Source organism: Suricata suricatta, chromosome 4 (genome assembly GCF_006229205.1).
Source record: "Suricata suricatta isolate VVHF042 chromosome 4, meerkat_22Aug2017_6uvM2_HiC, whole genome shotgun sequence".
Classification (NCBI taxonomy): domain Eukaryota; kingdom Metazoa; phylum Chordata; class Mammalia; order Carnivora; family Herpestidae; genus Suricata; species Suricata suricatta.
This window is the reverse complement of record NC_043703.1, coordinates 117005765-117030807: the sequence shown is the minus strand read 5'-3', so window position 1 is coordinate 117030807 and position 25043 is coordinate 117005765. Positions and strand designations below refer to the sequence as shown.

At 42.0% G+C, this 25043-nt stretch overlaps 1 protein-coding gene across 4 annotated transcripts in view; it reads left to right on the top strand.

The window, feature by feature from the left end:
* SLC4A5 (solute carrier family 4 member 5) overlaps positions 1-25043 on the top strand; it is a 114261-nt gene that overhangs the window by 26010 nt on the left and 63208 nt on the right. For all 4 annotated transcript variants that reach the window (XR_003907902.1, XM_029937624.1, XM_029937622.1 and 1 more), the window contains exons 4-5: positions 6543-6623; positions 12662-12853. Coding sequence is in view for 3 of the 4 variants with exons in the window: in XM_029937624.1 (XP_029793484.1) it covers positions 6543-6623; positions 12662-12853 (273 nt within the window). In the remaining variant the exon portion in view is untranslated. The remainder of the gene's footprint in view (positions 1-6542; positions 6624-12661; positions 12854-25043) is intronic.

The window sequence follows — 25043 nt, the reverse complement described above, 5'->3', positions numbered from 1 at the left end:
TCCCCCCCCCCCCTCCGGCGCCCCTGCCCCAAGTCGTTCTTTATGCAAGGTTCTCAGTTGGCCCATTTTATTTGAGACTGTTATGTCATAGTGTTGGGGAATTCTCTTATTTCTATAAAAAAAACTCATTTAAAATTAAAAGAAAAATTTTTATGTTTTTTATTTATTTTTGAGACAGAGAGAGATAGCGCGAGCAGGGAGGGCCAGAGAGAGAGAGAGTCAGATACAGAATCTGAAGCAGGCTCCAGGCTCTGAGCTGTCAGGACAGAGCCCGGTGCAAGGCTTGAACCCACAAACCGTGAGATCATGACCTGAGCCGAAGCCAGATGCTCAACCAACTGAGGCACCCCTCTTTTAAAATTTTTAAATAAAATATTACAGATTTGTAAGACATTCATATATCACTGTCTAGAATTTACAGATGTTCACATTTTATCATATTTGCTCAATATCTATATCTATCCAAAAAATCAAAGATACAGCTAAAACACCAGCATTAAACCTTACCTCTCCCCAGAAATAGCCAGAAGTTAGTGTGTCTCATTCCTCTGCATAATTTTATGCTTTTACTTATAAATGTAGCTAGCAATCAACAATAAAATATAAAACAATGTTTTAAAGTTTTATATAAATAATGTCATTTTGTTTATATCTCTTTACAACTGGCTTTTTTAAAAATTCCATATGTTTTTTGAGATTTATACATGTTAATACACAGAGATCTAGTTAATTCATTTGAACTCCCCATAGTATTACATTATGTATCAGTTAGGAAGGTCTTTAGCTAAAAGTAACAAAATTTCGCTAGAAATTGAAATATACAAAGTAGATTTTGGTTTTTTTTTCATCTAATAGGAAGCCCAGAGATAACCAGTCTGGAGCTCAGTGACTTTATTAGGAACCTTAGGAACCGAGACTTGCTCTAGCCTTCTGCTTTGTCCTCAGCCTGAGCCATTGCTCTCATACCCATCACATGATTGGTGCAAGAGGGCTGCTTCACCTAGAACTCTCATGTCTGAATTTCTGCAGGAAAATAGGGAGGGTAATTGGCTAAATGTGCATTCCAGAGGTGTTTGTCATTTTTTATTAGGAAAATAAAAGCTTTTCTGCAAGCCCTACCCAGTGGACTTCCATTTAAATCTCACTGGCTTGATAGGATTACATGTAAGATCAGTTACTGGCCAAAGGCCTTATGATCATTATGAATAATTGAGATAGATCACAATTCATGCCTGGAGTTGGGGAAGGTGTCTACAGCAATGAAGGGCTCTGTTTCTACCTGAACAAAACAGGCAAGACAAGGAGGGAATGGATGTTGGAAAGTGTAGCAGACACTGTTACACAACCACTTGGTGCCCACTCTCTCTGTTTTCCTTATTAACAGAACTGAATCTTATATGTCCAGTAATACTGTCCCAGAGTCTTTTGTCCTATGACCCAGGTGTGGTTTAGAGAAACAGAATAATTAACTATGGTATTTAAACAAGTAAGTGGTTTAATTGTTCTCCATACTAAGAAGCCCAAGTGTGGGCTGTCCAGTGCTATATAGAATGGCTCAGTGAAGACATTAAGGATCCAGGATCCTTCTTCCCCTTGTATCCATAATTGTCATGTGGACTTCATTCTCATGATGACAAGATGGCTGCTGCACTTCCAGGCATCATGTCTATGCTCCAGAAGTAGAGGTGAAATAGTTTGCCAGATAAAATAGTTTTCCCAAATATTGCATGGGACATACTTATACTAAAAATTATTGATTGTGTATATCAATTCATATTTAACTGGGAAAATTTTATTTGCTGAATCTGACAACCCTTTCTAGGAAGGAAAAAGAAGGAAAAATGAAGGGGCTTTCTTCTGCAGAGGCTTCATCCAGGAAGGGAATCTCCCTAGGTTCTTTCTCCTATATCTCTTTAGATAGAGATTGGTGAAGGGCATCTGGGGGAAGTGATTATTTTTAGTTAGCCGCACTGCTGCCCTGAATAAAATCAGAGCAGGAAGGGGAGTGGACATCAGGCAGGAGGCTAGCAATGTCCTTTGTAAGTGTCTTACAACCTCTCTTCCCCCTGAAATCTCCTCATCTCTTCAAATAGTTACTTCCAGTGTAGGTATTCAAAATATTTAGCAACTCATATGGTATTGACACTCACCAGTCAGAATGGATACATGGTTACTAAGAATGAGCAGAGCCACAAACACCAAGCAGTATAATACTGCACAGGAATACCTACCCTGCTTATATCATAGTTTTGGGTTAAATTAATATTCATTTATATTTATGATGACTGTATAAATATTCTCACATTTGACTTACATAGTGTTTAGTGATCATTTTTCATTTCCATAACTCTATTCTTTTTTTTAAATGTTTTATTTATTTTTGATACAGAGAGAGACAGAGCATGAGAGGGGGAGGGGTAGAGAGAGGAGACACAGAACCGGAAGCAGGCTCCAGGCTCTGGGTTAGCTGTCAGCACAGAGCCTGACGCGGGGCTCAAACCCACGAACGTGAGATCTGACCTGAGCCGAAGCGGGAGGCTTAACCGACTGAGCCACCCAGGCTCCCCACTCTATTCTTTTTTAAAATGTTTATTTATTTATTCTGAGAAAGAGGGAGGAAGGGGCAGTGAGAGAGGGAGAGAGAAACTCTCAAGTAGGCTCCACACTATCAATGTGTAGCCCAAGGCAGGGCTTGAACTCATGAACAGTTCCTGAGATCATGACCTGAGCCAAAATCAAGTCAGACACCTACGTAAATGAGCCACCCAGGCACCCCATTGACTCTTTATTTATTTATTTATTTATTTATTTTTAAGTTTATTTGCTTATTTTGAGAGCAATAGAGAAGGTGTGCACATGTATGTGAGGGAGGGGCAGAAAGAGGAGAGAGAGAATCCTAAGTAGCATTTGAGCTGTCAGTGTGGAGCCTGAGGTAGACTCAAGCTTACAAACCATGAGATCATGACCTGAGCTACAATCCAGAGTCCAATGCTTAATCCACTGAACCACCCAGTTGCCCTTTGGCTCTTTATTCTTGATAGAATCTTGGTATCCTCTCAAAACAGTGAAGCACACCCAGATAATTGATTGTTCCAGGTTTTTCTTGGAGAGCCTGTGCAAAGCCTGATCTAAGATGAACCCATTTGTCTCTGAACTGCTACACAGCTTCTTTCTAGGGTCTCCTGTGCCCATCTTTTGTGGTGGATCCCATTTTCTAGATGTTATACTCCTTTCTTAGGTGCTCCTACATCTTGCTGGAATTCTTCCTTCAATCATTTCCTGAAAAGAAGTGCATAAGAGGTAAAATTTTAAGACATTTCTTGTCCAAACATACCTTTTTCTGCCGTCACATTTGATATTTTAGTTAGGACTGGACTTTTAGGCTGGAAATAATTTTTTCTCACTTTTGGAGGCATAACTCCATTGTCTAATAGCTTCCATTGTGTCTGATGCCAGATCTCATGTCTAATTCTTTGTAGGTGACTTCTTTTATTCTTCCATAAGTTTTTAAAGGTCTTCTTTTTATATGTAATATCCTGACACTTCACAGTGATGTGACTTGGAGTGGATTTTGTTTTAAATTCCTTTCTCTGGGCTCTCAGCAAGTTCTTTCAGCCAGGAAATTCAAATTCTTCACTTTTGGGAATTGTTCTTATGTCATTTCCTTGATAATTTACCCTCTATTATTTTTTTCTGATCTCTCTTTTGAGAACTTGACATTAGATCCCTGGACTGATCCTCTGATTTGTCTTTTTCCCATTATTTAAAAACTTATTTGCATTTGTGCTCTATTATCTTATATCTTTTTTCAACTTTATGTTCCAGCTCTTTTACTGAAAATTTTCTTCTAACATATCTTTAATTCTGAAGAGTTCTTTCTTATTCTTTAAAAGTTCCAGGTTTATAGCATTCTACTTTACTTTTTGTCATGGACACAATGTCTTTTCTACTCTACTTGAAGATGTGAATTATATGATTTTTAAATGGTTCTTTGGCTGCCTGTTTTGCTCCTGTTTCCTTGGACTTCTTTTTCTTTTTGTTTTGGTCTCTGTCATTCTGGTGATTCTTGGCCAGCCATCATTTTGGAGTGGAGCTACCAAGCAGCTGTTTGACAAGCTGGACTTATTGAATGATAAACTCAAGATGGCGAGCCCTCGCCATGTTAGATGATGTCAAAATGTCAGGATCTGTAAGTCCTCCAGTCTCCCACCTGGAGTGTGTAAGCTTCATTAGGGTTCTAGGAGTCAACCAGGAGAGGGCTGAGTAGCTAACTGCCTTTGCTTAAATCCTCCCTTCACTCCTGTGTGCCCTTAGTTGTCCAAAGGCCTTCAGGTTTAACCCCTCCATATTCTGAAACAGGGTAACGAGTGGTGAAAGGGAGGCATTCTAGGAGCCTCTTAGGAGAGAGATCTGAGGGTTTAATTGACTCCTTATGAATATTTTCAACCAACTCTCCTGCTGTAAGTCCTACCTTGTATCCTGGTATTCAGGTGTTTATACTGCCTCTGATTTCCTTTTTTTCTACTTTTGAGGACCATTTTGTATCCGTTACAGACTATCTAATCCTTGAAGGTTCAGATAAAACATTTTTTAAAAACCATCTATTTTTCTTTTCACTATAGAGAAAATTTCTGATATAACAAAAATAGGGAAAAAAGGATGATCCTTTTGTGCCTATAATCCAGCTTCATTAATTATCCATAGGATATGGGAAAGGATGTTTGTAATGCTTTTCCCATAAATATTTCAGTTAATGGTTATTGGTTGATTAAGGTTTTTAAATTATTTTAAAGTCAATTTTTATCATTCTATTATTTTTCTAGTAAAATATCCATTTGTAAAATATCCATGTGTCAGCGTTGTGGCTAAGAGCTTATTTTTAAAAGTTTATTTATTTTTGAGAAAGAAAGAGAGCACATATATGAGTAGGGGAGGGGCAAAGAGAGAGGGAGAGAAAATCCCAAACAGGCTACTTGTTGTCAGCACAGAGCCCCATGTGGCACTCGAACACATGAACCATAAGTTCATGACCTGAACCAAAATCAAGAGTCTGTCACTTAACCAACTGAGCCGCCTAGACACCCCATGGCTAAGAGCTTTAATTCCAGGCAACGATTGTCTGGGTTTGAATATCGGTTCCTCCATTTGGGCAGTCAGTTAAGCTCTCTGTGACTCAGTTTTCTCATCTGTAAAACGGGAATAATAATGTTCCTTATCTCTGGGGTGCCTGGATGGCTCACTTAAGCATCTTGATTTCAAGCAACTCTTGATTTCAGCTCAGATCATGATCTCACGGTTTGAGATCTAGCCCCACGTTGTTCTCTGCACTGATAGTGCAGAGCCTGCTTGGGATTCTCTCTTTCTCTTTCTCTCTCAAAATAAAATTAAAAAAATAATGTTACTTATACAGTTGTTGAGAAGACTCAATGAAGTCATACATGCAGTCATAAATGCAGAGCATTTAAAATAGTTCCTGTCACACTGAAGTGTTAATTATTATTATTATCAAAGTTAAAATGTATTGGTATAAAATTTTTTATGGGATTCACTTTTAATTTTTAAATTCTCCACTATATTTTTAGTTATGTCTGTCTTTAATTCCTACTGTTGTTTACTTATGTTGTCTTCTTGATTAGTTTTGCAATTTTGCCTATTTTAATAGTCTTTTCAAATAATTGCCTTTGGATTTATTAACCATCTCTATTCCTGTTTTCTATTTCATTATTTTTTGGTTTTATATTTTGTATTTACATTATATTTTATATTTACATTTTTCTACTTTCTTTGGGTTTTCTCTTTATTTTCCTCTAGGTTCTTTTTTTTTTAAATTTCTTTTCTAATGTTTTATTTATTTTTTGAGAGAGAGGGAGACAGTGTGAGCAGGGAAGGGTCAGAAAGAGAAGGAGACACAGAATCCGAAGCAGGCTCCAGGCTCTGAGCTGTCAGCATAGAGCCTGACGTGGGGCTTGAACCCACGAACCATGAGATCATGACCTGAGCTGAAGCCAGCTGTTCAACGGACTGAGCCACCCAGGCGCCCCATTCCCCTAGGTTCTTTAGTTGAATGCTTATCACCTTTATTTTCCTTCTTCCCCCCCCCGCCTCCATCTCTCTTTTCTCTTTTCCTCCTTCCTTCCTTATTTCTTCTAAGTATGTTGCATCCCATAAGTTTCAATATTTAGTATTGTAATGGTGAGTTCTAAATATCTAATAATTTCCATTGTGGTTTTTTATTAATCTCATGACTGTAAATTACCTTTAGTTTCTAAGCTTAGATGTATGTAATTTGTGTGTATATATATTCTTACTGTAGAAGTGATACAGATTCTTTGAAATTTACTAAAGTTTTCCTGTGACCTAGTATATATGCTCTCTTGAAATGTTCCATTTGTACTTGAAAAAGAGGTACATTCTCTCTTTGTTAGAGATAGATATTTGAGCTTCTTCAATTTGTTAATGAATGGATTTGACCATTTCTCCTTGAAATCCTACCATTTTGTGTTGTATGCATTTTGAGTCTGTGCTCATCTTTTACTTTATAGTTATGAAGGTGGAAGAAGAGAAGGCTGGGGTAGGGAAGCTGGACCCTGCTAACTACAGGAGGAGACATCAGGATCAGGAAGGTAACGTCACCTTGAGAACTTGATGCAAATCCTAGGAGGTCTGATAATTTCTTTAATATTCTTATAGCATCCCTCCAGCAGGGGAATCTAGAGAATCAGTTCCTTTCCCTTACTCACCCACAGTGTCTTCTCTGGATCTAATGGGACCAGCTTTCACAGTGTCTTAATGGGACCATTGGGTCATACTGAAGACTGGAGACTGGTACTTTGTTTCCATAAATTAGGGCACGGCATCCCCAACACAAAATTAAACTTACCCAATTTTACAAGATGTACAGACCATACAAGATGCTAGTATTTCTTAGATTCTAACAATGGCAGCTCGTTAAAACCAATGCAAGAGGATGTTGAGTGGGGATATCTGTTGTTCCAAAATGACTGACTCAAAGACCCTTAGTTCCTACACTCTACAGAAAAGCAACCCCAAGACTTATGAAGAGGCAACCAGACAGGCTACTGCCCACCACTGCCCCAGCCCCACTTGAAGGGAAACACTAATCTCACTGTCCCCCTGGATGCTTTGTTGAACTGCAGAATGTGTAGAGCCATTCTGGGGCTGTCGATAGAGAAGAATGCAGCTGAAGAGTTCCTAGGAGAACTTGGCATTGTCCTGAACCAAACTGCAAGGTGTTCACAGTCAGTGGAGAGGTCTTCCATTGTAAAGGAGGAAGTTTGGGGGAGGCCTAACTATTCTCCACATTTCACCAGCTACACAATCACACTCTGATGATTATGATGAGAGCCAGGAAGAAATGGGACAAGTTAGATCCAGGGCAGAAAGTAAAATATTTTCCTGAAAGTCATCTCCCCTGATTTCTTTAATTAGCATATTCTTCATATATAATAGCCACAACTATTTTCATAATTATGGTCCCATATGCCATCCCATTCTTTCTTCTCAAAAACCTTGCCCAGACAGTAGATGAAGAGTTTTATTCCCAAATTACAGGTGAGGACACTGAGTCCTAGAGAGGCAGGTGTCTATGGCCATAGAGCAAGTGGCTGACTCTTGGGAAGAAGCCTTTTGGATAAACCAACTGTTCCTGGTCTCAAGGGTGGAGAAGAGGAACTCATCTTCTAAGCCCTTAGAGTAACCTCTAAATTTTGGTGTCCATGGCTTACTCAAATTACAGATTTCTTAAGAAATGTAGAATTGAACAAAAGAAATCACACCATATTGGAGGGAGAGGAGAGAAGGAAGGAGGAGCACCAGTCATTCTGATACTGATCCACTAGAAAGCAAGGCTTTGCTTCATAAAAATCTCCACCTCACATTCCCGGGTACACCCAAGAAAGACTGGAGGTTCAGAAGAGTGAGCAGTGAGGCGAGCTGGGGCAGGAGTTGGGCTCTAAATAGATTTAGACACTGACATTCAGGTAACCTCATTTTCCCATGCCTAGGAATGACTTAATAGAGTCTTTTGACGGGAGCAGACACTCAACATATCTCTAAAAGGCTTAGATAGGCTTCTCCAAGCTTGATGGGGTTTCTATGTGATATCTGCAGCCACTGAATGCCCAGACCTTAGTATCATTTAAGGAGTTTAAGCCAAGAGACAGGCCTCCACTCCAAGGAAAATAAAATCAAGTTAATACAAATCTTGATGTAAGAACACAGATTTCTAATTCCCCATTATGCAGTAGCTTTCAACTCTCAGTTGCCATCCTTGGGCCTCAAATATACAGTAGTCCCCATTATCTGTGATTTCACTTTCTTCAGTTTCAGTTACCAGTAGTCAACCATGGTCTGGAAGCAAATGACTCTGTTTCTGACACATCATCAGAAGGTCAATAGTAGCCCAACGCTACATCACAATGCCTATGCCATTCATCTTACTTCATCTCATCGTGTAGGCATTTTATCACCTCACATCATCAAAGGAAGAAAGGTGAATACAGTACAATAAGAGAGACCATATTCACATAACTTTATATAAAATATTGTTATGAGTATTCTATTTTATAATTATTTTTTTCTTACTGTATCTAATTTATAAATTAAACTTTATCACAGGGATGTATGTGTAGGAAAAACATGGTGTATGTATAGAGTTCAGTGCTATCTGCAGTTTTAGGCATCCACTGAGGATCTTAGAACATATCCCCTGTGGATAAAGGGAACCACTGTAATTATAATAATATTTTTTTGACCAACCTGCTGTTTGGAAAATTGTCACCGGGGAATTCCACACTCAAACTTGTCCTAAATCAGTGGTTCTGGAACATTTTTGCTGCAGTTCACATAAGCAGAGAAAAAGATATTCCCACTCATTTACCCCACCCATTGTCATTTCTCTTCAGAAAGTAGAAAAAAGAAAGAACAAAGTGTAAAGGCCCAAAAGAGGAAAGTAACTTTGGAATTCAGGGAGGGGAGAGATGAATAGTTGAGGTGCAGGGAATTTTTAGGATGGTGAAACTATTCTGTATGATGCTGTAATGGCAGATGCCCATCATTATGCATTTGTCAAAACTCATAAAACTATATAACACTAAGAGTGAACCTTAATGCAAACTATAAACTGCAGTTAATCATAATATATCAATATTGGTTTATTAATTATAACAAATGTACCACACTAATGCAAGTTGTTCATATTAGGGGAATCTATTCATAGCAATAAATGCCTACCTTAAGAAAAAGGAGCCCAAGTAAACAACTGAACTTTACACCCTAAGGAACTAGAAAAAGAAAAACAAACTAAGCCCAAAGTTAGTAGAGGGAGGAAATAATAAAGATGAGAGCAGAAAAAGGTAAAACAGAGAGACTAAAAAGACAATAGAAAAGATCAGTGAAACTAAGAACTGGTTTTTGAAAAGATAAACAAAATAAGCAAATCTTTAGCTAGACTTACCAAGGTGGGGTTGGGAGGAAAGAGATGACTCAAATAAAATTAGAAATAAAAGAAAACACATTACTACTGAAAACACAGATACAAAAAATCAGATGAGACTACTATGAACAATTACATGGATGAACAATTACAATTTGGATAACTTAGAAGAAATGGATAAATTCCTAAAGATATAACTTATCAAAACTGAATAATGAAGAAACAGAAAACCTAAATAGACCAGTTACTAGTAAGGAGATTGAATCAGTAATCAAAATCCTCCCAACAAAGAAAAGTTCAGAAACAGATGGCTTCACTGGTGAATTCTGGCAGACATTTAAATAAGAATAAATACTAGTCCTTCTCAAACTCTTCCAAAAAATAGAAGAAAGGGGAACACTTTTTTTTTTTTTTGATGTTTGTTTTTGAGAGAGATTGACAGAGACAGAGCATGAGCAGGGAAGGGACAGAGAGAGAGGGAGACACAGAACCTGAAACAGACTCCAGGCTCTGAGCTGTCAGCACAGAGTCTGATGTGGGGCTCGAACCTTTGAACCACAAGATCATCACCTGAGCCAAAGTTGGATGCTTAACTGGCTGAGCCACCCTGAGAAGGGAACACTTTCAAATTTATTTTATGATGCTAGCATTACCCTAATATCAACACACTACAAGTAAAGAAAATTACATGCCAATATCTGATGAACATAGGTGCAAAAATACTCAACAAAACATTGGGAAACCAAATTCAACAATACTTTAAAAGGACCATATATCATGACCAAGTAGGATTTATTTCAACAGTGCAAGAATGGTTCAACATCTGCAAATCAATCAATGTGATATACCCCACTAACAAAAGGAAGGATAAAAATCATAATATTATCTCAGTAGATATAGAAAACATATTTGACAAAATCCAACATCCATTCATTATAAAAAATCTCAACAAACTGAGTATAGAGGGAATATACCCCAATATAACAAAGTCCGTATATGCAAGCCTACTGCTATCATACTCAACAGTGAAAGGCTGAAAGCTTTTCCTCTAAGAACAGGAACAAGGTCAGGATGCCCACTCTTGCACTTTTGTTCAATATTGTACTGGAAGTGTTAACCAGAGCAATTAGTTAAGAAAAGGAAATAAAAGGCATTCAAATTAGGAAGGAAGAAGTAAAACTAACTTTATTTGCAGATGATATGATATTATATATGGAAAATCCAAAAGACTCCACCAAAAAACTGTCAGAACTAAAAAATAAATTCAGTAAAGTTACAGGATATAAACCAATATACAAAAATAAGCACATACATATTTCTACATATGAATAATGAACTATCAGAAAGAGAAATTAAGAAAACAATTCTATTTACACTTGCAACGAAAAGAATAAAATACATAGGAATAAATAAACTTAACAAGGGAGGCAAAAGACTTGAACACTGAAAACTATAAGACATTGATCAAAGAAATTGAAGAGGACACAAATAAATGGGAAGATACTCCATGCTCATGGATTGTACAAGTTAACATTGTTAAAGTGTTTGTGTTACCCAAAGCAATCTACAGATTTGATGCAATCCCTATCAAAATTCCAATGGCATTTTACACAGAAATAGAATAAATAGTTCCAAAATATGTATGGAACCATGAAAGACCCTGAATAGCCAAAGTCACCTTGCAAAAGAACAAAGCTGGAGGCATCATGCTTCCTGATTCAAATGATACTACAAAGATACTAAACAAGACAGTATAGTATTGGCATAAAAGCAGACACATATATCAATGGAAAAGAATAAAGAACCCAGATACACACACACACTCATAAGTTTATATAATTTATGACAAAGGAGCCCAGAATATATAATGGGGGAAGGATAGTCTTTCCGATGAGAAAACTGGGCAGCCACATACATAAGAATAAAACTGGTCACTATCTTACACCACACACACACAGAGACACACACATACACTTCAAAATGGATAAAAAACTGATGTAAGACCTGAAACCATAGAACTGGGGGTTAGCTCCTTGGCATCAATCTTGGCAATGACAGAGAAAGACAAATACTATATGATCTCATTCTATGTGAGAACCAAATTCATAGCAACAGAGAACGGATTAGTGGTTGCAAGAGGCAGGAGTTTGGGGGTAGACAAAATGGGTGAAAGTGGTCAAAGGTACAAACTTCGACTATAGGATAAAAAAGTTCTGGAGATGGAATGTACAGCAAGGTAACTATTTATATTGTATATTTGAAAGTCTCCAAGAGAGTAGATTCTAAAATTTCTTATAAGAAAAAGAATGAAACTGTGTGAGATGATGGATGTTAACTAGACCTATTGTGGTAGTCATTTTGCAATATATCCATGTATCAAATCAGTATGTTGTACACCTTACACTAGTCCAATGTTGTATGTCACTACACCTCAATTAAAAAATAATAGGGGAAACTGTTGTAGAGTTGGGGGTAGGGTGGAGGTAGGATGGAAGTCTAAGTACCTATGTACTATCTGCTCAACTATTCTATAACTATAAAACTACATCTATTGATTATTTTTAAAACTGTTGACCAGTTCAAGATAACATTGATAAAAAACTGATAGCAGAATATCCATCCTGAGAGCTGAGAGAATTCCAGCTGCTTTTATGTGCACAGACCTAGTGGGGGTTTTACATAGCAAACAGGCTTCTTAGTAGAATTCCAAATTAAAGGTTTTGGTAATTCTAGTTCTTGAAAATTCTAGAATACAAAACCAGCTTTGAGAAATCCTTAATAACTCACTTTTCTGATAAGTAGTTTATGTAGTCTTTGGTTATTAGTTATAAACGGCCCTCAGTGGAAATACATACAGCTTTCCCAAAGAGGGGGTCAGCATTTTGGACTAAATTTGTGGTTCACTGGGAGACTGTCTCCTGGGCCATGTGTCATAAGCTTTATGTGGTTACTGCCATTCTGGACAAGCAAGAGCAGAGTAATGGTCATTCTAACTATAGCATCAAGGGTCTTGTTTCCAGTGACTGCTGAGCTGCTCAGAAATGAAATTCTGTCAAACCCAAGACTCAGGGCAGTGGCCCTGTCTAGGAATCCCATGTCCTCCATTTTGCTTTGGTGGCCCTAGCTCTTTGTAACTGGAGGATGTTAAGGGGAAATGCGCATTTTCAGTAACTCTTGCCTCCCCTGTCTTTTGTGCTGTGCCCACAGACTGCCGTTCCATCCACATTGGGCTTTCGGTCCCCAGTTACCCTCAAAGGAAAAGAGATCAGCAAAGACGTCTTTCAGGCCTGCAAAAGGTCTGCTGGGGCCTGCAGCCAGACAAGCCACAGCAGGAACTGACTGGCACGGGGAGCAGGGGAAACAGCCGGGATGGCAATGTGGATCATGCCAGGAGGACCAGTGAGTTCTAGAGGGGCGTGTTCGGGGGAGCCATCTGCTGGTGAGCCCAGCCCCAGGGGTGGGGTGGTGGTGGTGGTGGCGGTATGAGTGGCAGAGGCGGGCAGGCCAGGAAGATTCTCTGGAGACTCAATGGTGCCTCACTGGGGTCAGGGCTGTCAGCACCCACTGCCCTGCTGCCATTGCAGACCTACCTCCCTGCTTAGAGACACCTTTAGTCAGGCTGAGCTCCATCTCTCTCTGGTGACTCTGAGGCTTCTGCTCTGATCCATCCCAAGTTGGTTTCATGGGTTAATTCTCAGAATTATTTTCCTCATTTCCAAATTCCTGGAGGCCACACAGCCATGGCATGACTAACGTAACTACCTACATGACTGTTTGGCATGTGCCATTGTGCTCAGTAAACTGAATTACCTCCACCCTTTCCTCATCTGAACTTGATGGAATGGCCCAGAATTGTCTAGGCACCTGCATGGTAGCTTGCAGACCCCTGGAAAGCTGTCACTCAGGCCCATAAATCCCCTGAGGCCTTCCTCTGCTGCTGTGGAAATCAGTTCTGGACTGATTAAAAATCAGTCTTTTGTTCCTTCTCGTAGAAAGAAAAATATTGATCTTAAGAGGAGTGAAAAGTCTGGAATCCTTAGAGCACAGCTGTGATATTTTATTCTTTCGAGACTTTACTGTTTCTAGGGACATGATTTCACCCCACCGTATCCTAAATCTGCCCAACAAATGGTATCTCATTGGTTTCTATTATATATTTCCATTGTCTTGAGCAAGAAGTAAAATGAGTTATTTTACCATCTAAACCTTCAAAGAAATGTCAGAGACAGTAACAGTGTTTCAGCATCCCTGTAGGAAGAGATCTGACATCTGACACTCATGCTCCCAAAGGCCAGCTGAGCCACCCCCAAACTTGCAGCTGCCCTGAACACTGCTCTCGTTGCACCAAGTCTACTAAGGCCTGTAGCTTTTCTGGATTAAATGTGTCTATGTGGGAGTTGGGTTAATGGATGTCCTTTGGAGCTGTCAAGCATGAGATGAGCTCTGATTAAAACATGCATATGCACACATAGACACAAACACATGCACGTGCACGTGCACCTGTACCTGCTCAGGGGTGGGAATGTCAGAGACCCAGAGGAGAGCATGCCTGTTGGGAAGACCTCCCACTCCCCATGTTGGATCTGGATGCCTCACATTCACTTTCTGGGGCAGTCTCCTGTAACCCTACCACCTCCCCCACATAGGGATGAGGTCCCCCTTTGAAAATAAGTTTTCTGGGTCTCTCCTGAGTCATGGAAGAAATACATAACATGGTAGGTTATTGTGGTAGGTCGGTAAGTATGGTAGACATTTAATATACATTAGTTTAATTAATACACATTAACCCAATTTAAGAGAAAGGAGCCCAAGTCTTTTTCCTCTACAAGTAGATATTGGTTTGGTTTGGCTGTCCTCACTGGTACCAAGGGCTTCTGAGCTCCTTCTGGTGGGATGGGTGTGAAAAGTTATTGAGTTCTTCTACTTCCTGACATTAAGTAACTTTGGGGCCACTAAAAGATCAAAACCACCCCAAGATGAGCAGGAAAGGAGAGAAAGGCTGTTTTCCAGAGCCTTATATTGTTCCAAAGCCTTAGGACCAAGGATATATTTCATGTGGTCTTCCATTCTCATTTCCAATGAGGAAGTAGCAAGGGTTGGGAGAGAGCACATATTTGTCTCTAAAGCATCTTCTCCACAAACAGTTCCTGAGAGAGCTATTTCCAACATAGATGCAATGACAGTTGGGGTTCTTTTAGAGTTTGAATCTTTAAAATGGGTAGCTTCTTTGCTAAGACACAAATTTGTGTCTTGGAAGGATACATCTTGGAGAGAGGTGGGAGAAAGGAAGAAGGAAAAAGAGAAAGAAGGAGGATCATTCTAGACCTTATATGTCTTGTTCAGGGTGGGGAGCGGGTAGGAAAGCAAACTAAAATCTATTTCCCAAAAGAAGTCTGGGACACCTGGCTGGCTCAGTCAGTGGAGGAATTCTTGATCTTGGGGTTGTGAGTTCAAGCCCCATATTGAGTAGCATAGAGATTACTTAAAAAAAAAAAAAAAAACCAACCTCCCCAAAGAAGCCTTTATTTTCTCTCTTCTTGTCCTTTGACACCTTAAAACCTGGATCTCCTGGAATTATCAACATATACAGCATTCCCTCCCCAGCCATGGCAACTATTCTAAAAACAAACAAACAAAAATCCTATTAGAAGAGAATCTTGAGTTATTGGCACTAAGACCTCGAGGGGAAATTAGGGTTGAGCGTCCAACTTTGCAAGTGAACCAATGAAAGCCTTAATACATGGAAAGTTTTAATAAACTATACATTAGCCAGATTTACCCTATTCCTTGAGAATTAGCTAAAGTGGAACTCTAGCCTCTCTGGCCTCATCCAGGGGAAGGTCCATGTCTTTGCCCAAATTTTTGTGCCTTCTCAGGGACTGTCAGTCTCACTGTCTGGCTCCAAGTCCCTCCGTAGTGGGCTTGTCATCTCACTGTTTCACTTCTTATACCTGTTCCCTGCCTTCACCTCCAGGACAGCTCAGGCATGGAGTTCGGACCTTCTTTGGTTTCCCCCGGATTGGTTATGTATGGTTTGTATATGAGTAGAAGGCTTTGCTGAAGGTTCAGAACCAAGTTTAAGGTTGCAGAGATACATACTTTTAAAAATGAGATACTAGATATCCATGTTCCTCTGGCTACTGTAAATTTCCCACTGCACATTTTTCTGTGCAGTTCCAGCCTCCTATCACAAAGACTGGGGGGACTCCTGCCTACCCCTGTCCCCTCCTAAATCCCCTCATATGTTCTTGTTTTCAGTGCTGAGCCCCTCCTCACATACACGCTCAGTCCTCTCCTGCCCCTCCTTAGGTCAGGGCCCATTTTTGCACAGCTGAGGCCACATAATGGTTTGAACGAACCACAAAGACCATCTCCTCTAAGTCTAGAGGAGCCTTGAAAACCTGAAAGAGGCCTCGACATTTCCTTGTTCCCCTGATCCTTCCCTGGGGGTCTCTGCAGACCATGTCAAGACTCTGTATGTGAATCAGACCCCCACACTCCTGTTGGCTTAGATAGAGAAGCAGCAACTGTCTAATTTGATTTTAAATAACAGTTTCTTCACTTTATTGCATTTATAGTCACCAAAACAAAGCAACAAAAGCCATATGCTAATTGAAGACTACTGGGGACATTTCATATACCTTAAATTATAAATCATGGATATGGTACAATCAATTGCCCTTTACTATTTTGGCTCCACTTAAATGTCAGAATCTCCTCCTCTGAGGCTCCAGTGAGATGAGTATCCTTGCTTTCTTTTCTCTGAGTGTCCCCTGCAAATGCTCAGGGTCTCTTTGATATCATATTAAGGTTGATGCCCTTCCTGGGGAAGTCTGAGAGATCTTTTATTTGGATTTGGTTGAATCTCCCCCTTGCCCATCACACCAAGATCTTCCAATCCTTGGTTCCTCCCACTGGCAGGTAGGGGAGCCAGCAGTGTCCTGGCCAGGGTCTGCCAGTCCTCTGACACAGTTCCTCACTTGTCCAGGCCCAAGGCCAAGGCCAAGATTTCTTTTCCTTGGCCTTCCTTCTTTTCGTGCTTTTGGCCTGCTCTGTCATTGCTTTACTCCCCTCTTTTACTGATTTCCTGTTCTTTCTTATTCTAACTATTCTTACTACAGTGACTCAACATTCTTTAATGTTTATTTTTGAGAGAGAGACAGGGACATAGCGTGAGTGAGGGAGGGGCAGAGAGCAAGGGAGACACAGAATCCAAAGCAGGCTCCAGGCTCTGGTCTGTCAGTACAGAGCCTGGAGGGAGGCTGGAACTCACAATCCATGAGTTCATGACCAGAGCCAAAGTTGGACACTTAACCAACTGAGCCACCCAGGCGCCCCAGCAACATTCTTTATAACTCTTACACTTGCAGTTTTAAAAAAGGTATGAGGAAGAAAATCTCCATACCGTAGAATTTCCTGTAAGGGGCACTCATGGTTAAGAAGGTAATTTGATCATAAGTATCAGAAATCTACTTGAGCTGGCCTGGGCAAGGAGGGAATATGTGTGTGTGTGCACGCACACAGGTGTTATTACAAGACCAACATTTTTCACGGTCCCAAAGCAGAATAAACAGCCAGACTCAATGAGTAGACACAGCACCTCTCAGTCCCCATTCTGGAACCAACAGCCCCTGTCCCTGCCTCTCCTGTGGGTCTCATTCATTCCCCTCTCCCTGTAGCCTTTTCCTGTTTGTGCCCTTGTCTTCCAGTTTATATGTTTTCTCTTTCAGAGACCATCAGGAAAGACCCCAGCCATCTTAGAGACCGAGTTCAAAATTTCCAGGCTCAGATGTCCAATGAACTGTTTGTAGTCTGATTAACTATAGCCAAGGGGCACAGGTCATACATTCTACTAACACAGCTGCCAGAGGATCGTCCTTTTGGGGAGGGATATGGGCTGGGCTGACATCTCTCACACTACCGCGATAAGAGGAATCCCTTTAAACACTAAAGGCAGATTCTCTTCTTTTCTCAGAGAGCACATTTAGAGTTTTAGGACAGCTTCCTAGAAAAAGAATTTTGCTGTTTATGAAATTAGAACTTGGGGCTTTTATACCACCTCTCAAGATCCACCTTACACAATTGCAAGGATGACTTTAAATGTTTTATTTTATTTTTATTTTATTTTTTGAGAGACAGAGGGAGATAGAGTACAAGTAGTGAAGGGGCAGAGAGAGAGGGAGACGCAGAACCTTAAGCAGGCACTAAGCTGTCAGCACAAAGCAGGGCTTGAACTCACAAACGGTTAGATCATGACCTGAGCTGAAGTCGGCCACCCAACTGACTGAGCCACCCAGGTGCCCCACAAGAATGACTTTAGAATGCTAGGTCAGTCTCCCACTCCCCAACATTCAGTGGCCTTGAGCTACACAAAGTCCTCACCGAGCTCCGCCCCCCAACAGCATTTCCTTATCCTTGGCTCCTTCTTGCCAAGCCTAATCCCAGCTGATACATTCATGAGTGTTAATCAGTGAATTCATTCACCCGGCAAATATTTATTGAGTGCCCACACTGTGAGAGCCCTGTGTTGGGGGCCAGCAGCATGATGCGAGCAAGGTGGACTCCGACCTTGCAAAATTGGCCATCTGGAGATTCATGTGGAGCTCAAGAGAGAGGGGGAGAAGCTCTGAAAGGGCTCACCCAGGGCACTGGCTCCAGGACCAGGTCTTCATACTGACTTCTTGACTGCTCTAATTGCCTTCTGGGTTTTTATTAGGAGTTGAAGACTGGCTGTTTGTAGTCTACTAGATCATTTTGTGCTTTGCTCATCCAATGACTGGATGGTTCCCACCCAGTAAAAGCACAAGTCTGCTTGCTTCTTTTAGTGTGCTTCCTGAAGCTTGTTCCTGCAGGGTTAGGTTTCTCCCAGCAACTGCTGGGGGCATTCTTCGGGTGGGCCGTCGCTATGTGACTCTCACTGTGTGCTATCAACCACTGGAGCTATTACCTGTGGCATTTCTCATTATGTGGATTAACTTCTGATGTGCTGCACGCACATGGGGCCCGCAGTGCATTAGAGCCTCCCTGATCCAGTAGCCCAGTGTGGTGTGCTAAACCTTCTGTGGGCAGGAGGGAGGGGCAGGGAGAGTAGAAAGGCCTCAGGGTGGAGGGTTGGGAGGCAGCATGAACATTTAGAGGCTGAAAAGGATTAAGCCCTTGGAATGTTTAAAAGAGCCAGGCTGTGATTGGGAACAAGGGAGAAAGGTGTCAGACCTGATGGCAACCACAATAATAGCAATATCATTTATTGGGTGACTGGTGTATACCAAGACTGCACCAACAGCATCACATATGTTATCTTCCTAAATGGCTATCACAAACTAGTGAGGTAGGTTTGATTATTCCCGCTTTATAGATGGGGAAACTAAGACTTGGAGAGCTTAAATGCTTTGCCAAAATCCTACTGCTAGTAATTAGCAGAGTCAGATGTTAAACTCAGGTCTGGGCTCTTAAAGCATCACATGGATAAAGAGAATCTTCTGGCATCTTTGGCGAGCTCTCTTTGGGTGTTTTGGGGTCACCCACAGCCCCTGACCCAGTGTGGCATGGAGTAGCTGCCCAGTGGTGCTCAAGAGGAGATGGGCCAACTCAGCCACAGTGCCATGTGAGCTGTAGAGCCTGGGACCCTGGGGAGGGGCCCATCTACTCACTGTCCTGTCCCGCTGAGAAGCCCAGCATGGCAGAAACTCCTGGATGGTGGTGTTTGCTTGGAGCCCAGCACCTAAACAGACACCCCTGACCTTCTGCTGCTGTTTCCTCAGCTTTATAGTGGGTACTGTCAAGCCTTGAGCCTCAGGTATGAAAATGTGAGTGGGACCAGCCATGGGTGGCTGGGCAGGCAGTGTGGGGTGGAGGATATCAGTGGACTTTGTTCTCCTCCAGGGTCCCCTAACTTGGGGCCTGATGGGGTCTTTCTGTGGTGTAAACTGGGTCTCAAATTTCTCATCTGTGAAGTGAAGGGCTTGGATTTGACCACAGCTAAGCTCCCTCCTAGCTCTGAGACTTAGAGAATCCAGGGCTCAGCACCCCTTGGAGCAGTAGCCGCCCAGTGACCTCTAATCAACCTTGGCACATTCTAAGGACTCAGTAAGAACTTGTTGAACTGAACCCAGGAGATTAGGAGTTTCTCAGCAGCGCAAAATAATTCCCTAGTGGGGTTCACCACACAGCCTCAAGTGACCAGTTCCCACTGTCTCAGGAAACATCCACCGAGTGATGGTATTTGGCACTTTGTCCTAGAAGTAGATAAAGAGGTAGAGGATCAGGAGTCTGGGTTTACAGTTGGGGACAGAGGGGTGCTTGGGTGGCTCAGCTGGTTAAGCATCTGACTCTTGATTTTGGTTTAGGTCATGATCTCAGTTCTTGGGATCAAGCTTCGCATCGGGCTCTGCACTAACAGCTCTGTTTGGGATTCTCTCTCTTTGTCTCTTCCTCTCTTGCTCACATGGGCGCGTGCTCTCTCTCTCTCTCTCAAAAATAAACTTAAAAAAATAATTAAAAAAAAAAGTTGGGGACAGAGAAAAACCAGCTGCATGGAACATGGTTGCTTTGAAACCGGAGACCCCAGAGCCACCCTCCCTAACCATCCCACCTCCCCAGGGGCTGTGTGGCTGAGAGAACTCTGCCTTGGCAGCCACTCTCCAGCCGCTCACCTGCAGCCAAGGCTCTTAAGGAGGCCCCGGGGAGTCTCAGGGCAAATTCTACCTCTGCCTTTATAAAGGGGCCTGAGGAGAGGTGCTGGGGCTCTTCTGGAGCCCTCATGGCGGAGGGGGGACAGGGGCAGTTCCGCCAGTGATCTCAAGACCCTCAGCTGCACCGCCCTGCCCCTGCCTCTGTGAAGACCCGGCTGGCTGGCTGGCTGCCCCAGCCTCTGCGCTCGCTGAGCCCTTCTCTCCCCAGGGCACTTGAGGACCCCTGCCCCCCCCCCACACTGCTCTCACATTCTGTCTCTCTCTCTCTCTCTCTCTCTCTCTCTCTCTCTCTCTCACACACACACACACACACACACACAGTATCTTTCATTCACTCTCAACACAGTCTTTCTCTCTCATGCATAGTCTCTCATGCTATATCTCTTTTCTCTCCTGCATAAAGCTTTCTCTTTCTATCACCTTGGTCTTTCCTGCATTCCTTCCCTCTCTCTGTCTCCCTCTCTGTTTCTCTCCTGCTTCTCTCTCCACACCTCCCCTAGTGCATAACTGGAAACCAAGGGAGTTTGTTGTGACTGGTGGGGAAGAGAACATTTGGAGGCAGTGGCCAGGGCAGCAGCAGCAGAGACAGGCTGGGGCCAGAAGCAGCGCCGACAGCCGGAGACCTCAGCGCTCAGCTATTCCCCGAAGCAGGTAATGCCCCAGACAGGGCTGGGTCAGGAATCCTGCTCTCTGCCCCATCTCATCTCTCCATTAGTGTTCTATTTATTTGTCTTGTTATCTGGCTTTGAAGATGAAGGGGGTTCCAAACTTAGGGAGCAGTAGGCACAAGGGTCCAAGGAGTGAGGTGGCCTCTTCGTCAGAGAACTGTGTGTGGTCTGATGTGGTTAGGGTCCAGGGTATTTGGGATTGGGAGGGTGGCTGGGGTCTGGGCTATCTGGGGTCAGGGCATCTGGCTGAGAAGCATGATAGAACCTAAAAAGACAGGTAAGGTCCAGATCACAAGGCATGTTATGGGCGAAGTCAGTGACCCTCGGTCTAGGTAATACAGAGCCATTGAAGGCTTTTCAACTGAGAGTAACCTGATCAAATTCACATTAAAAAAATTTTTTTAAATGTGTTTTATTTATTTTTGAGAGACAGAGAGAGACAGTGCAAGCAGGGGAGGGTCAGAGAGAGAGGGAGACACAGAATCAGAAGCAGGCTCCAGGCTCTGAGCTGTCAGCACAGAGGGGCTCTAACCCACTAACGATGAGATCATGACCTGAGCTGAAGCCAGATGCTTAACTGACTGAGCCACCCAGGCGCCCCTCAAATTTACATTTTAAAAGAGTTGTTCTTGAACACTGATTGCTGGGTCCTCTCAGAATCAGTCTTAGTCTTCTCCCAATGTAAAGAAAAAATAAGGTTATTTGTTCAGTTGTTAGTTTTTCTTCTATAAAATTTCTTCTATAAAATTTTAACCTTTGTCTGCTAGCAAGTGTCGGGAATCCATAACCCAATGAAAAGATGATGTTTAAAGTGATAGAAAATTCAGAAATAAAATTCATTTAAATAAATAAGGCAGATTGAGGTAAATACAGATAAATTAATAATTTCTGCTAGCAAGATTATTTTTATCTCAAATGCAAAATATTTTATGGTGCTGCTCAAAGAACACCATGACTCCCAGGAGTATGTCACGTGAACATGTTTGAAATGCTTTAGACAAACTTGGCTGCCACATAGGGAATAGGGGTGGATCAGGCAACCAGAGGCAGTGGAAGCAGCAGGAGGCTCTTGCAGCAATAGCAACAGGAAATAAAGAGAGCCTGAGCCAAGGTGGTGGCAATGGGGAGGGGAAAAGGGAGAGAGCTGAAAAATATTTAGGAAGCAAGGGAAAGAAGTTAGTATCTAATTGGACATGAACGGTGAGACAGAAAGAGGCTTCAAGAATGAGTCTGATATTTCTTATCTGAATGACTAGATAGTCAGGGAGTCAAGGGTGCTATCATTCAAACAGAGAACAGCAGGAATAAGGGGACGGTTTTGAATATATTGAGGTTGACTTGAGGAGGCTGTAGAATTCCCGATGGAATAATCCAGTTGATAGTTGGAAATGCTCAGTATGGGCAGGGCCCAGAGACATGGGTGACCTCATCTACGGGGTGACACCATAAAGAACACAAGATGGCCCAAGAAGAGTGTAGAAGGAGAAGAGAGAAGAATCTGGTCAAGGAGAAATCTTGGGGAAGACCAAGATGTAAGTGAGATAGGCAAGAGGGACCAGGGAAAGATATTGAGGATTCCTTGAAGAGATAGGAAAAAAATATCAAGAAAGTGTTGTGTTTTGAGTAGCATTTCAATTCAGAAGGAGGAGTCAGCACCGCTGATGCCCCAGACGGATAAGCCAGACCTGTGGGTTTGATTGGTTTTTTAATTTACTTTCATTTGAGAATAAGATAACAAGAGGATCTGAGGGCAGAGTTGTAAACTCAGGTGCATAGCCTAAATGAGATTAGCAGGGTAGGTTAGGCAGCAGTGGGGACTGTGACAAACTAAAATGCATATGCCCATAACATTGTGTCTCAACAATACTTAAATAAAAGAACTTTAAAAATGTGTGTGCCCACTTAAAGAAGACAGCCATCACTCAGCTCTAGTTGATTATTGCCAAGCAGGAATGTAGGCACAGTCATCAGATCATCTGAATTTTCTTTTTTTCTAGGGTTTTTAAAAATAATTTATGTATTTTTTAATGTTTTATTTATTTTTGAGACAGAGACAAAGCATGAGAGGGGGAGAGGCAGAGAGAGAGGGAGACACAGAATCTGAAGCAGGCTCCAGGCTCTGAGCTATCAGCACAGAGCCCGACACGGGCCTCGAACCCATGAACTGTGAGATCATGACCTGAGCTGAAGCCAGAAGCTTAACTGACTGAGCCACCCAGGTGCCCCGATATATTTTACATGCAGTTATATTGTGCAACAATGGTATCAGGAGTAGATGCCTTAATGCCCCTTACAATTTAGCCCATCCTGCCCCAACACACAACCCCTCCAGCAATCCTGTTTGTTCCCTATATTTAAGAGTCTCTTATGTTTTGTCCTCCTCCCTGTTTTTATATACGTTTTGCTTTCCTTCCCTTATGTTACTCTGTTTTGTATCTTAAAGTCCTCATATGAGTAAAGTCATATAATATTTCCCTTTTTCTGACTAATTTTGCTTAGTATAATACCCTCTAGTTCCATCCCCATAGTTGTGAATGGCGAGATTTCATTCTTTTTGATTGCCAAGTAATAGTCCATTGTGTATCTATACCACATCTTCTTTATCCATTCATCCATCAATGGACATTTTGGCTTTTTCCGTACTTTGGCTATTGTTAATAGTGTTGCTGTAAACATTGGAGTCCATGTGCCCTTTCGAAACAGCATACCTGTATCCCTTGGATAAATGCCTAGTGGGAGCATCTGAATTTTCAAGCAAAGTCAGAAATATGGATTGTTATGTGAAATCTCATAATTCTTTATGTTAGCAACAATTTCAAAAAAATTTTATACTCTGTGAGGGCTGAATAAGCACGCCTTTGAGCTACCAGTTTGAAGTCTCTGCCCTAGTCAGTCTCCTTTAGGGTAGTGGGACTGAACCAGTTGCAGCAGGTTGGAAACTGTTTGGGTAATGAGGAAGTGGAGACAGCAAGTGTTGACCATTCCTTCAAGAAGCTGGGGGGAAAGGAGAGCAGGAGAGTTTGGAAGGCAGCCAGGTCATGGAAGAGTGTTCTAGGGTAGGAAGAACTGTTTAAAGGCTAGGAGAAAGAGTGGAGAGATGAAGTTGATAATATAATGACACAGCAAAGGGAATGAGTGGGGACAGAGATTAATCTGGAAGAAGGACTCCTTTGTTCAAAAATGGACTACAAAGTGGTAAGGGTAGAGGAGAACTAGAAGGGAGAAGGTGATAGATCTCACATCTAGAGACCTTTGTTTCCTTGGTGAAGTGGGTAGGAGATGGATCAAGAGGCTTGAAGAGAGGAGCAAAGGTTAGGGATGGCATCAAGGGACATGGGACACTGTGCTGACAAGGATGAGTGGGAGGTGGCTGCACTTCTGAGACCTGCTGAGGGTAGAAATCTTCCATTTTCACCTTGGATAGGGCTCCTGAGCCTGGGGGCTGGGGATGGTAGTAAAGGAGATCAGCACCTGCTACATTCTAAGCCCCTTGTCAGGTGTCTTATTTTCCTTATCTGAATCTCCTTGTTCCTCCCAACAATCTTGCTTACTCAGACTGAATTCACTCACGAGCAAGTGGCAACTCTGAGATTCATACCCATGTCTAGCTGGGTTGCAAGCCCACTGTGTCCCTTGTCTCCACTACCCCAGAGTACTACACTGCCTCTCCCTGAGCTCCCAAGAAACTCCTGCAGAGAGGAAGACTGGGCCAATGAATTCTTGTTTGGGTATTGGCTGCCTGGTTTTACTGGAAAGTCAAGGAGTAAGAGTGGGGAGTATGATGAAAAAGTAGTTAAAATTACTCACCATTGGGAAACCTGGAGAAATAAGAGAGGGTCAGTGAGGATGATAAATTGAGGGGACAGAGGGCCTTGGAGGAAGGGGAAGACTTGAGTAAGCCCAAGGGACAATTAATGAGAGACCGAACCAGAACAGGAGCAAAAGGATTGGTGAGGAGAGATATATTTTTGAAGACTTCCCATATGAGGGTGGAGGTAAGAGAAAGTGGGAAGGTGAAGGTGACTCCAAGGTATCTAGTCCATACAGCTGGTGGACAGATATGCCTTTAACGAAGGCATTCCACATCATATCAATGGCCAGTCCATTCTCACTTCAGGGTCTTTGAAACACACAGAACACTCTTTACAGAGATGCAGAAGTAGCTCATTCTTATTTTCCAAGTCACAACTCAAACACATGCTCCTCAGAGAGGTCTTTACTAACCAATCT